Here is a 14,911-nt window from a genome sequence, read left to right on the forward strand (position 1 = left end):
AACTCTTCATTTATTAAATAAGACACTGAGTCCTTACGATGTGCTGAGCTTGTGTTAAGCTCTAGGGTTGCAAAGATATATAAGCCAAGGAGCTCACAGCCTTGTGGAGGAGACAGGAAAGTATGTAGACACATTAGTTCCAGTTACTTCCCATTAATTTCCTACTGCACTTCACATAGAACTCATCAAACTCGTCTTGTTATCCCACTTCCTTCCCCAAACCTAATCTTCACTATGCATCAACATCATGTAATAACCCAGACTAAAACTCTCAATCACCTCTTATTTCTTGCTCTGCTCTCTCACACATTTCATAGCTGTTCACTCATTATGTGTCAATTCTTTTACCAAATTATCTCACAACTCCAGCACTTTTTTTTTAATCCTTGTCATTGTCTAGCTCAGCATCCCTTGAACTACTGCAATAATGTGCAAACAGGTCTCTGTGCCTCAATGTTCACCTCTGCCACGCTATCCTCCACACCACTGCCATGAAGCCTCTGTCTCTGTCTCTATCTCTATCTCTCTATCTCTATCATCTCTATCTCTACCTCTTTCTCTGGAAGACTTTTTATTGTTCAGAGGAAGAAATAGAAGAGTCTAGAGGAGGAGAAATGGTGAGTTGATGGTGTACTGAACTACAGAGAACCAATGAGATATTAATTTTTCCCCAAATAAATCCTGACAGAGATGAGGTAAGTTATGAAAACCTGGTAAAAGTAGGAAAGGCAGCTAGGTGTTTTTTAAAAGTTTAATATGGTACTGATTATTTTCTCATTTCCACATCTTTCTACTGAGGCAGAAATCACAGATTCAAAGACAGAAAATAGGCAGGTTCTTGACTCCATAGGCACACAGGAGGTTCTTCTAATTTTTCTAGTAAACGTAGTTCTTGGCTACCTGTATCACTTTAGCACCTCACTGTGCACTTAGGAGCCCACTCAGCAGCTGGGAGTGATGTCACTATGTTCTCAACCAAAGTAGCCAATCAGAGGATTATGGTAAATAGATGCTGATGATCAACCAAGTACCAAGTACTTGGCTCTGGATCCTCATTTTTTTAAAGGAAGAAGTGTGAGAGATAGGTCAATTGAGCAAATCTTTTGTCCCCCAGGTCATTTCTGGAGAAATCAGTAATGTAAGCTCAGAGGGTACCTGGTGACTTGGTGAAAAAAACCAACAATGAACTTTTCATTGATAAATTACAATGGATGCCTTTAAAGTGATTTGGACCAATTAAAGGCAGTTACTCAATGCCTATGAACTAAATCTAATTATACGCAAAGTTTTGATAGCAACTTGATCATTACTCACTCAATTCACAATTTTAAAGCTAAACATAAATTGGTTTCTAACGGACTTGGATTATATTGACTAGCTTGTTTACAAGTAGATTTGTTTATTTTTGCTCCCATTTTTACCCTTTTATTATACTCACTTGTACAAAAATGTTTTAAGTGGCAAATACTAAAGTAACCAGTCTTATAAACTATCTTGGTTTTGACTAAGTATCTTTTTGGAAAGTTTCCAGGTCACAATGGATTTAGAACAGTGTAGCTAGCTTTCCTATGCGTCTTCATCTCCGTGAGATAGGGACAACTGAAATAAGAAACTAATTTTTAAAAAACTGTTGGCAGAATGATACAATTCTCCTACTTTTAAGGTGAATACCTGCTCAGCTTTTTCTTCACAGCCACCATGACACTCCCAGCAAATGAAACCCATGGATAGTAAAAGTCAACTTACAACACTGAACATTTTCATGTCCTCTTCCTCAACTGGTATCTGTGTTTCTCTACCCATGTTCTCAGTGGTGAGGTTAGTTGTCACTCTAGGGCTATAGAAATCTATTGATAATTTATTCTTGGGGGTGACTGCTCTCTCTGGGGTTGGTAGCTCCTCTAAAGCTTCTGTTACAGTTGTCAGGCTGGCAGATTCAGGCCTCATCCCTGTGTCTGGACTTTCCTTGACAGCTCCTGGATAAATTGCACAGGTTTCATGTTTCCCAAAACCAAGAGTTGGACTTGATTTTTCATCATATAAATAATTTAAGTTTTTTTTTCCCTTGGGAACACCATAGCTGGTTTTTGTGTTAGGGAAAATGAAACATATCCAATCTCTGGCTCATTCTCTAAATTTAGATGATTTGAGGAGAGGGAGAGTAGGGGCTGGAATGAGGAAAGAAAAAACTTTCAGCCTTAGGAGAATTCTCCAATATTCTTTTGCCTACAGCAGATAAGGGATGGGTCTTTCTAGAGATAAAGCTTGCTCTGTATATGTTTTATAAAAAAACCTATATTCATGTCACACTTTGGCTTAAAAACCTTTGATGGCTCCCCATTGCCAAAGTCCAAATTGCTTAGCATGGCATTCAAGGTCCTCATACAACCCCCCTTTAATGCTTGAAGTGCAAAGCTTGTTTGCACGATAGGGATTCCCCTGTCTTGCTCCTGCTTTTCCCTCTGTACATGATTCCCTTTCCTCCCTTTTTCTCTTCAGAGAGTTCAGAATCATCCTACTGGAAACAGCTCAAATGTTCCCACCTCTGCCAATTATGACTGCAGATCCCTTGACCATGGTGCCTACCACACTGCATCATAAATATTTATCTGCACTTTGGTCTCCATGCTAGATCGCAGACTCTTTGAACATCAGAGTTTTATCTATGTCCTTTTCCCCTTGTATTTTCTGCAATCAATACAAGCCTGCTGTTAAAATCCATATGATGAAACCAATATTCGATCAACAAATGTCTATGAAGTAGGTACTTAGTATACCTACTAAGCAAATTATATGAGCCCTACTTTAAGAAATCCAAACTATCATTTGGAATTTAAAAACATGTGCACTATAGACAAAGTAATTATTTCACAAAGAGGGAAAGGACAAATCGTTATAGACAAGTAATAAACTGTGAGAAAAAACTTAATAAGGAGGGAGAGCAATCTAGGTTTGGATAAGATGAAGGCTTGGGGGAATATGCACAAAATGATCCATGAATAAAGTTTCAGGTGGGTGGGATCTTGAGTTGATCACGCTGGATTTCTAGTTTAGTGCGACGTGCACAGGACAAGGATTGTGATACACACCATCTACCTTCTGTTGTCTGTCCCAAATTACACGGCAAACAAAATCTTGACAGCTAACTCCCATTTCATCTTAGATGGCACGACATGCAGGTCTCTTAGCCTTTGAAATATGAGCATTGTGATGTTGGCATCAGGTAATTTTCTCAGAGGAAAACAGATTTTGGGGGTGTGTGCTGAGGACTTGGGGAAATAACTGTGGCCTGAAAATGACGCACTGGCTGCTGCCCATGTGCAGAAAATGACCTGAAAGACTGAACCCTCCATTCAGCTCTTTCAGAGTTAACACCGAGTGGCTACACCAGGCTCTGTTCAGGTTGGAGGTTGAGGTGGCCTCTCTTGCATGTGGTGTGCAGAGAGGAAGGAAGAGGAGTGAACTGAGAAAGCAGCATGAATTAGAGGATACAATCTGGCAGATTCAGAGCTGCTCAGCAGTTAAAGCAACTTTTTTCTCCTCCATATCGCTAAATAGTGTCTCCTATTCTTCACTTTGTCATGTTAAAAATCTCACATCACCTGATACTCAGAACCAACAATAGGTTTTTTACAGACAGGACAGGAAGGAAGCACTGTTTGCCCAACTTCTGAGGAGCTTTCAACTCCAACACGTGTTTTTGTTCAGGCAAATCCAAACACCTCTGAGAAAGAGGTGTACATGGGGGTACAGGGAATAGAACATGCTAGGTGTGGGTTGCCTTTGCCCACTCCCCCTCACACACAGAGTCTAAAACTCTCACTAATTGACTCATTACCCTGGTGGGTGAAAAATGCTCTGTAGGTGGTGGGATTACTAACCACAGACTTAACACCAAAACCCTGAACTCAGCCTTCTAATAGATGGAGTTTTTTTCTACTTTCAGACAAGTTTGCTGTTGCCTGTTTCCCCTTACTTCCCTAACACTAATTTGTGAGGAATAGCCATAGAAGTTCCCATAAGTTAAAAACAAAAATGCAGGAGGTGTGAATTTTTTAGACTGTAAGCTTCATGACTTCCTGCAATTGTATTCCTAGTGCTTAAGATGTGACTGATAACATAAGAACTTATTAAATATTTCTTGACTAGATAATAAGATTGGTTACGTGATATTTATAAAAGACTCAGTATAAAGTGACAGACAAGGTATGAAAATGAAGAGATGGATTCATGTGCCTATTAGCAAATGGTAACAAAAAGAAAGCCACACAATAAAGTTTCAAAATGCAAACTTAATAAAGGGGTCAAAGAGGATATTTTACATTAATTTTTTAAAAGTTGCATTCACCAATATTATCTTCTACTTATGCTCCTCACAACATAGTAACAAATACACAAAGCAAAAACTTCTAGAAGTTTAGGAGAGTTGATAAACCCACAGTGATAGAAAAAGATTGACTTCAGTATGTTGCTTTAAAAAAGCAATGGAATTTTCTAACACATCTCCCTGATTGTTCCTTGACTAACTACAATTCATTTGTCAGAGTAAGCTTAAAGAACAGAAATCAGTTCATGTCACACCTCTGCTCAAACCTCTCAATGGTTTCCTATCACACTCAGTATAAGACTCAGATTCCTGACCAAGGCCCACAAGCTTCTATACAAGACAGCCCAGCTCACCTCTTTGATCTCATCACTTTGTTATTTCATGTTTTAGATACATCCTTGAAAAAACTACAGTTTGTCTTAGAATTGCTAAGTTTTGTCCACATAATGGATATTTTTTTCTGATATCTTATTGGGCACTTTCAATCTTTCATGCACTCTATTTTCACTTTTTGTAGTGGTACTTTTGAAATTTTAGCATGTGCACTTAACGTCTGTGTCTGATTCCCTTTCGTAGTCCCTTCTGTGAGCGTATCTTTGTAGTGAACTTTTAATTTTGTATAATAATTGAGCTGGGTATAGAAGTCTAAGTTGATGGATATTCAGCTATCCAGTATATATATTGGATATTGGATATATATATATATATATATATATATATATATATATATATATATATATATATTCAGCTATCCAGATATATTCAGTACTCCAGCTCTGTGAAGAGTTTATTCCACTCATCTCTCACTTAATACTGTTTTAAATTTGGCTTTCAGTTTCTCTCTCATTTTCATGTAGGTAATAGATTTGGTCTCTCTTGCTACTGTTAGGACCTTTTCTTCCTCTCTGGTGTCCTGCAGTTTCTTTTCATTTATCATGCTTGGGGCCTGTATTTCTAGAATCTAAGAATATATGACAGACACCAGGTCAGCTCCTACTCACAGTTCTGTTTTATAGTTTAAAATTTTTTTTGGTTCTATAACTTAAATTTTAGATTAGTGGTTACTGCAGGTGGGGAGAGAGCAGAGTGGAGATGGGGGTGGGGGCACAGGAGGCTACAAAGACACTGATAGCAACTGAGTATAAAATGTCAATAGCAGCCTGCCCTACTATCTGCATATATATATGTATGTGTATATATATATACATATATATATATGTATGTTAGGAATGATGTTCATGAATTATTAATATGGTTATATCTGGGGAGTAGATTTTGGATTATTCCATATTTTCTTTGCATATTTTTGTATTGCTTCAATTTTTAAAATTATGAATATGCACCATTTTAAATTTTTCAGTCATTCTGAGGGAGAAAGAGAGAGAAAGGTTGTTAGAGGCTGAATATTTGTGTCTCCCCAATTCATATGTTGAAATTCTAACCCCTGATGTGATGGTATTAGGAGGTGGAGCCTCTGATAAGTGATTAGGTCATAAGGGCAGAGCCCTCTTGAATGGGATTAGTGTTCTTTTAAAAGAGAACCTAGAGAGCTTCCCTGTGAGGTTACAGGAAAAAGACAGCCATCTATGAACAAGAAAGCTGAATTAGACACTGAATGTGCCAGCACCTTGATCTTGGGCTTCCTATCCAGAACTGTGAAAAATAAATGTCTTTTATTTAAAATCCATCCAATCAATTGTATTTTTGTTATAGCATCCAGAACAGACTAAGACACAGACAGGAAGATGAATAAGGAAAAGAGATTTTCACTAGAAAGTCCAAGAACAAAGATCCAGCAATCAGGCTCCAAGGTATTTACCCAAATGTATTGAAAACTCATACGCACACAAAAACCTACACATAAATGTTAATATCAGCTTTGTTTATAAATCCCCAACATGGATAAACAAACTGTAGTACCACCATAAAAAGGAATATCATTCAGCGATAAAAAGAGCTATCACGCTACAAAAAGACACGGAGGAAACTTAAAAGCGTATTACTAAGTGAGGAAAGCCAATTTGAAAAGTCTACATACTGTATGATTTCAACTATATGACATTCTGGAAAAGGTAAAACTATAGAGTAAAAAGATTAGTGGTTGCCAGGAGTTAGGGAGTGGGGGAGGGACAGACAAATGAATTGGTGGAGCAGAGGAAATGTTTAGGGCAGTGAAACTGAAATGGTGGATACATGACATCATGCATTGTCAAAACCTATAGACTTGTACAACACAAAGAGTAAACCCTAATGCAATCTTGGACTTTAAGTTAATAATAATGTACCACAATAGGTTCATCAACTGAAACAAATGTACAAAACCAATGCCAGATAATAATACGGGAAACTGGGGAGAGGCAGGTGGAGAGGGAGTATATGGGAGCTTTCTGTACTTTCTGCTCAATTTTTCTGTAAACCTAAAGCTGCTCTAAAAAAATAAAGTCTATTGTTTTTTTTAAAAAAGTCCTAAGAACAGGGTGAAGCATTCTTGAAATATCTGGGACAGATATTTATTTTTAGCAAATCCTAATACAGTCCTTACCACATGCTTTACAATTTTTTTTTAATGCTCCTAACATCCCTGTGGGGTAGGTACCATTGTGATTCCACTCACACCGCTGAGGAAACTGAGGCCAGAGAGTGTAAACATCTTGCCCTGAGCCACACAGCAAGGAAGTCACAGAGCCAGGATTCAACCCAGCATATTCCTTGCTCCTGGCCTTCACCTGAGTCTACCTCCCCCCTTAGAGGGACTAAGGCAACCTGGACATTAGTGTTCACTGCTTCCACCTCAGAGATTACCTTGACTCTTGGTTCAATGGTTTTGTTTGTCTTTTATAACAAGCCATTCCAAATTCTTATCAGAAGTAGGTGGGATATAAATAGTAAATTAAAATATTGAAACTGGAGATCCCAGTTGCTCTGTCAAGGGCTAAAATAAATTTACCTTATACCTGCTTAGTTCCCCTGATACCATACCGTTTGTTCTTTTATGCTATAATAGTTACGATGGATTGTATTTAAAATGCCAGAGGATGAAAATGTTCAAACCAGGTAAGAACAGTGATACTATTCTTTCAGCAGGAGGTGTTTTTTTTTTTCTTTTGAGGGGAGGGGGATCTTGTTTTATCAAAAAGACTTGTCTTAACATAATTGGCAATGTTCTGAATTAATATAAATACCCAATAAGTATAGTTTATAAATCAAAGGAAAGAGCAAATGTTTTTGTCCATTCAAAATATCCTAACCAGGGAATTCCCTGGCGGTCCAGTGGTTAGGACTCTGAGCTTCCACTGCAGGGGGCATGGGTTCAATTCCTGGTCGGGGAACTAAGATCCCACAAGCCTCACAGCACAGCCAAAAAAAATAAATAAAAATAAAGACAAAATATCCTAACCAATCAAACTGTTTTGGGAGTCTCTAATTCGTAGTAGAACCATGCTGGGTACTGGAGGGAAGAGGAAGGTCACAAAAGGAACTCAGACTTTTAACTTCAAAGAGCTTGTGACCTGCTTAGACACATCCAGCACAGATGAGATACTGCTTATCTTGCAGCCCATGCTCCGTGAGAAATGAGAATAAGGGGTAAAGCACTGGTGAAGGCTTCCTTGCTGCCCTGGGACCTCCACAGCTCCTCGAGGGATGAATGGGAGCTGGACTGGAGGAAGAGAGATGGCAGAGCATTCCTGGCCATGAGACTGTCACGGACAAAGGCCCAGAGTCATGCAGTAGTGAGCTGGTTGTGCTCAGGAACAAGGAGTAGATCTATTTTTCTGGGGCAGGAATGTTGAGGAGCTTGGGGCAGTTTATTGGAAAAGGTCGGCAGAGACAAGATGCTGGAAGGCCCATGACATAAGCAGAGACGTTTGTGCTTGAGCTGAAATGTGACTGGGAATTACTGCCGGTTCTTGGGCTCCCTCACAATCTTATCCCCACTCAGAAAAATGATGGGCTGGACACTTACCCTTGATTTACACTAAGAATATCCTGCTACTTTCCCTATCAACAAAAAGGTCCCTTTTTTGAAAGGCTATTTTTTTTGCCAGAATAAAAACTTCAGTCTTTCTTACAATCCCAAAAGGTAGATAATAATCAACCTCATTTACATGAAAAGATATAGGAATTTAGAAAAATGAAGTGACTTGTCCAAGGCCACATTTTGAGAATCAGAATTTCCAAAGGCCATGCATCACCTATTTTACCCACCCATGTCCCTCTAGCAAAGACCAAGGGTCAGCAACCTTTCCTATAAATGGCCAGATAAATACGCTTAATACAGACACATACGCATGCGAACACACACACACACACGCACACACACACACACACACACACACACACACACACACAAAATACACATATACACATTTCTATTTTAGGCTTTGGAGCCATACGGTCTCTGTCAAAACTACTCAACGGTGCCACTGCAGTGCAAAAGCAGCCAGAGTCAGTACGTAACTGACTAAGCAAGCTGCATTCCACTAAAATACAGAAATTCGAATTTCCTATAATTTTCATGCCACTTATTTATTTTACTTTTATTCTTTTTCAACCACTTAATGTAAAAGCCATTCTTAGTCATGGACCGTACAAGAACAGGCAGCGACCACATTTGACTTGTGGGTAGCAGTATGCCAAACCCCTGTTTTAGGTTTATTGATTAGAGCACTAACTAATGAAGCCAAGGTTAAATGTCTTACCTCTGGAAGAGATAGTTTGCTTTACACTGTGAAAAATCTTGTTTTGTTGGCAACAAGTTCATTTCCTACCCCCAGCCAAGTGTCTTGCAAATTTGTAGGGGATTACAAGGGCAAAGGTAACAGTAAAACAACAATGAAAAAAATCCAACCCAAACAACAATAAAACAATAACAACAATTAAAAACAACAATCTAAACAACAATAAAAAATTAATATCTATGTCCCTCTCACAAGTGTTAGTAACATCAAGCACATTTCTATCATAGTCTAGGAAAATTTTTGTAAAAATGCATTAATTGTAAGTTTGAGATTCTAAAGACACCTCACTGAGAAACGGCATATGTATATTTCATGTTCTCTAATACGTTGTATAGGCACTCAGTAAATATTAGAGCCGTCCACGTTCAGTTTGTTTCATAAGCATCTCTGTGTTTAGGTCATTATCAGTCTGCCCTTAATTCTTTAGATCTCTGTTTCACTTACTTCATTTATTCATCCCTTTAATCAATGAATATTACACACCTACTATATGTCCAGCTGTGTGGTGGGCACTGGGAATTCAAAGCTGAATATAAAGTCCTTGCCTCAAGTAACCCACAATTTGAGGGAGAAGAAAAACAGAAATAACACTAATGTAGAATGTACTAAATGCTATGGTACAGATGTGTTGGAGGTGTTATGGGAACACAGAGAGATGGGCTTTGCCTGGGTGAATTTTTGGAATAGGAAGCTACAGGGCACCACAGAATGCTTTTGAAGGAGGTGAAGTTTGAACCAAATCTGGAAGGATACATACAACCATAATGCCTCCACCTATGAATGAGAACAATACCAACTCTAAATTGTTACGTAAGAGACAAAGGCAAGGGAGGACGGAGAGATAGCCATGAACCTAGCATCTTTCAAATCTCTGTTCCACATTCTCAATTTGATCATAACTAGTAAACAGTCACATGCAAATCACATATCCTCCCACTTGTAGTGTATTTTAGATTCAAAAGTTGGTGAAAAACAAACATTGGGTAATGAAATAAAATTGAGCACAAAATTTAAAATAGTAAGACAATTCAGCTTTTTCCCTCTTACATCTGGTTTGGAACTAAGATAAGGCTACATTTTTTTCTTTTTGTTTTTGCTAAATTTAAGACTTGTAAATCCAAATATTTTTAAAAAGTAGAATGCATTCTCACCTGAAGGACTTTCCTAATTCTTTTTAGGTTGTGTATTAAAAGCAGATTTTTCTCTTTGGAAACGCGACCTAACTGTTCATCCAGTTGTATTAACAAGTTTTGAAGAAGAATTGTTGCCATGGTTTCATTGTTAGATGCTGCCTCCCTAAAAAACAAAAGTGTTATTACACAGCAGGAAACAACTTAGTAAAATGTCTACTTTTTTTTTTTTTTAACCATAATCATTTTAAAGTGATAAATATATCCCACAGTGATAAGCATTTACTGGTTTTTAAAAATTAAATTGTACACATGAAAGTATATTCAACATCACTAATCATTAGGGAAATGCAAATCAAACCATGAGGTACTACTTCACACCTATTAGGATGGTTATTATTGAAAACACAAAATAAGTTTTGGTTAGGATGTAAAACTGGAACCCTTATATATTGCTGGTGGCAATGGAAAATGGTACAGCCACTGTAGAAGACAGTATGGAGATTCCTCAAATTATAAACAAAATATTATATACAATTTCACTTCTGGGTAGATACTTAAAAGAATTGAAAGCAGGGACTTGAGTAGATACTTGACATCAACATTTATATCAGCTTTATTCACAATAGCTGAAAGGTGGAAACAACTCAGATGTTCACTGAAGGATGAATGAATAAATAAAATGTAGTAGATACATACAATAGAATATTATTCAGTCTTAAAAAGGAAGGAAATTCTGATACATGTTACTCATATGAATGAACCTTGAAAGAATATACTAAGTAAAATGTCAGTCACAAAATAACGAATACTGTGTGATTACACTTATATGAAGTACCTGGACTAGTCGAATTCAGAGACAGAAAACAGAATAATGGTTGCCAGGGGCCGGGGTGGAGAGAATGAGGAGGAGTTATTATTTAACGAGTACACAGTTTCAGTTTGGGAAGATGAAAAAGTTTTGGAGGTGGATGCACAACAGTGTGATATACTTAATGCCACTAAACTGTAAACCTAACAAATGGTTAAAATGGTAAATTTTATGTTATGTATATTTTATCACAAGAAAAATTTTAAGACAACTATTTAAAGCAAAAAACTTTTTTAATTGTACAAGGTGAAAATGTTTGTAAAGCATGTTAAGAAAAATATTTATATTGAGTCTGTGATAGAGAATTGATATAAACAATAGATTTACTTCTTGTCTTTTTAATACTTAGAAATCGTTGGAGTTTAGCTTATAAAAAACAAAGCACTAGAACCATCAAGTTTTCATCTGCAATGGATGAAACCAGAAAGGACAATGATTCTCCTCCGTTAAGGAAGCTTTCCAAAACCTCAAAGAAAGTTCTTTACCTGATAAGAATGTATCAACTGAGTCAAAAGTGGACCATAGAATAAATCCATGTGGATAGAGCATAAAGCATTTGTGCATCGACCTCTAGGGAAAATACAATAATGTTTGATCTTACCAGTCTTGATTTTCAATCCACTGGGCCAACAGATGCCGAATTTCCATAGGAAAGTTGTCATCATAGAATTGATCAACTTGCTCCAAAAATTTTATTTCTAACTGTTGGACTTGATTCCACTGAGTCATACTACAAAGAAGAGGGAAAATTAGAGTTTAAAAATAATGTTAATTAATAACTATGGTACATGTTTTCTTTTTTTCTTGGATTTCAGACAAAGACAATGTTGTCCATCAAGTAACTGGAGAAAAAAATTTCTCTTCTCTTATAGTCACCCAATTAAAGAAAACAGAAATGCTAAAACGTTTTCAATCCAAAGATAATGTAGTTCTGAGCTTTTTCCTACGTCATCACTAGTGAAGGAAACAAGATTCTTTCTCGGCCCCCAAGCCACGTCCTTCTTTGTTCTAACAGAAACTCTGGTTCCGCCTTCTCTAGAAAGCTTTCACTCCCGCTCAACACCCCTCACCCTACCCCACACCTGTGTACACAGGTTTGTATTCTCAACAAGCTCCTTCCCTATCCCTTGCTGCCTCTACACTATTAGGCTTTGAGCAACTTGAAGGCAAATAACATACTCAACTACACCTCCTAAGACCCTCTTAGGGCTTTATGTGTGAGGAACACCCAATAAAAGCTTCTTTTATATAAAACTGCCTAATCCTTTTTTCTTTATTTCAGATTTCTCTGGCTTCTAGAGTCAGCCTTATGTTCCAAGACTTCTAGTCTAATTCAGACTTATCTTATGAAGAGTTTCATGTATACACTTTCGTGGGCTCTAAATTTTTCAGTTCAAAATACCTCTGGACAAATAAATATTTTTCTTTCTCTCTGTAATGATCCGCTATGGCTGGGCAAAGCTTTTAAAGTCTACTTTTAATTAGTTTCTGATGTGCATTGGACAGTAGTTAAACCCTCAAGATACTTAAGAAGAAACCACACTTGATACATAGTTAGCAGCCCGTCATAAAACAAAAGTATGTGTTTCCCCAACATAACCCCACTCTGTCCAGTTTAGACGCTTTAGACATATTTCTTAACTCAGGGAAATTAATATGACATCTCTCCTTGAAATTACAGTATTTTACTTTTTTCAAAGTCAAATTTTTTATTGTTTTGTCAGTAATTCTAGATCAAACCGAAAAAAACTTTTATGTGATCAATCATGATAGTATTTCAACCTATCTTGTAGGTAAGTTAAGATTTACTTTTGCCTACAGAACATCATGATAATAAATTTCATATATTTCATATACATATTCCTCAGGTTTCAAATGGAACCATTTGGGGGCACCTTTTCCCTGACCTAAATGTATTAGAAAAAGATTATTGCCAATGTTTTGTTTAAAGAAAGCAACTGGAAAAAAGAAATGTTTCACTATCCTATCACTTTATATTTACACATAAAATCCTAGGTGTGTTGTAGGTGCTCAATAAGTGCTCATTAAGAGAAGAATGAGTGGCACTCCTGATGCTACGAATAGCACAGGTGGATAGTATTACCCCAGCTTTAAAATGTAAAAAATCTGAGGGACACACAGGCAAAACGACTCTTGCCCAAGATGCGCAGCTCCTAAGGATCAACCTGAGGTCTCCTGACGCCAGACATGGTTGTCTTTCTAGATGCTGGGTGTAACCATATTCCACCCAAAATTGGAACATTTGTTCCCATGTTACTATTGCCATTGCCCTGCTCTATCAATTTATTCTAGTTAATGACAAGAGAACAGGTGCTGAAAATAGCATTACAATTGTAATTGCTACTATTGTTAAACCCTTGCTATGATTTGGACGAAAATCTGTTTTCTAACTAAGAATTAACTGGACTGAACCCATCCTAAAGTTAGAGAGATCACTCCTAGGACCTGAGTCCATCCTCCAGAGAGCTGAACTCAAGGCTGAAAAGGGAAAAGATAGGTTCACAGTCTTAGGACATTCTTTTCTGTTGCAGCTTCTAGAAATGCCTTTAAAGGATTCTAAAAACTTCATTCACTCCCTACGGGCTAATTCTCCCATCCCAGGAAAACTATGGAGCATTTCTTTTGAAAACTGAGTGCCTGCCTAGTCTCTTTGAATGCCTGGTCCTAGAAGATCCCTATAAACGGGCATTTTGTCCCACCGCCTGGCAGCTAATGGTGCCACTTTGGTTCTGAGATGAGCCGCAGCATGCAAAGGAGGCGACCTGCCCTAAAATATCACTGCTCTCCTCAAAGCCTCAATCACTAGCTACCTCAGCTGCGGGGCTGTCTGCACGCAATCTAATGTCAGACATGACAGTTGAGAGAAGACGGCTAAGAAAGTGAAGGGGGCGCCCACTCCGCCCTTCGCGAGGACACACCTCCAAGCAGCCACAATGGTCCCACCCACCGTTCACATTCTCGGGGGCAGAGCGCCCGAGTCTCGCCGAGAGACCCGCCACGGCGCACCTCTGAATCGTGGAGTCGATCGCTTCTTTTTAAAACTACCCATCCTCAGCTAGGTTAACGTGAAGTAACTGTCAAAACAGCAAGGGAACAGCTAAGGCGCCGCAGCGTCCTGCAGAGCATTTCCTGGCCCGCGCTGCTCCGGAGAAGCAACGCCAAGGTGTGGTCTGCCTCCTTACCTGGCTCTCTCAGCCCGGGTCCCAGGCGGTGCTCAAGTCCAAAGTCGGAATCGCCCTTCAAGGTCCCCAGAACCCAGCCGCTGACACCATCGTCAGTAGGGGATTTGCATTTCTCCTCCCACTTGAGGCTTTCCTGTGCGTCAGCGTTGAGTCTCTGGGACTTTACTTGGGTCGTTCCCACCCACTCTCTCTTCTAGAAAAGCTCAAGACCAGAAACAGTCTGGCTGAAGCCGCTTTGCAGGGCGCCCTTTCCTCATCCCCATCAATCACTCCGGCCACTGCCTGTGGCCCGTGGGTGTCAGGAGGAGGGGCGTGGGAGGGGGGTCACACACACTCATTTTCTTCCGGTTTCCCCAGACCATCTGAGACCCCCTGCAGACTTACTTGCCTGGAGCTAAATTCCTGGCTTCCCAGCCTCCTCCTTACAGACTCCACTCATCTTGGTAAGAGCCAGCCCCTGGGATGAAAGGGGTACGTCGCCGGGATGAAAACAGCAAATCGAAGACTTCACTGTGCGCGGATTCCAGCAGGGTCTGCTCGCCGGGAGGAGGACAACCTCACCCACAGGTTTGGGCCAGCTCCTGTGCAGGTGGACTCCTGCCCTTACTAGCCCAGTATCCTCCTTCCCTTCCCACACCTGG

At 39.0% G+C, this 14,911-nt stretch overlaps 1 protein-coding gene across 1 annotated transcript in view; it reads right to left on the reverse strand.

The window, feature by feature from the left end:
• STAT4 (signal transducer and activator of transcription 4) overlaps positions 1-14,519 on the reverse strand; it is a 93,646-nt gene extending 79,127 nt beyond the window's left edge. Inside the window, exons 1-3 of the mRNA XM_007171454.2 lie at positions 14,271-14,519; positions 11,669-11,797; positions 10,218-10,362 (exon numbers count right to left, since the gene is read on the reverse strand). Of these exons, the coding sequence (XP_007171516.1) occupies positions 10,218-10,362; positions 11,669-11,796 (273 nt within the window). The 5' untranslated portion in view covers position 11,797; positions 14,271-14,519. The remainder of the gene's footprint in view (positions 1-10,217; positions 10,363-11,668; positions 11,798-14,270) is intronic.
• Positions 14,520-14,911: the final 392 nt, after the last annotated feature.

This window comes from Balaenoptera acutorostrata, chromosome 8, assembly GCF_949987535.1.
Source record: "Balaenoptera acutorostrata chromosome 8, mBalAcu1.1, whole genome shotgun sequence".
In the NCBI taxonomy this organism is placed as follows: domain Eukaryota; kingdom Metazoa; phylum Chordata; class Mammalia; order Artiodactyla; family Balaenopteridae; genus Balaenoptera; species Balaenoptera acutorostrata.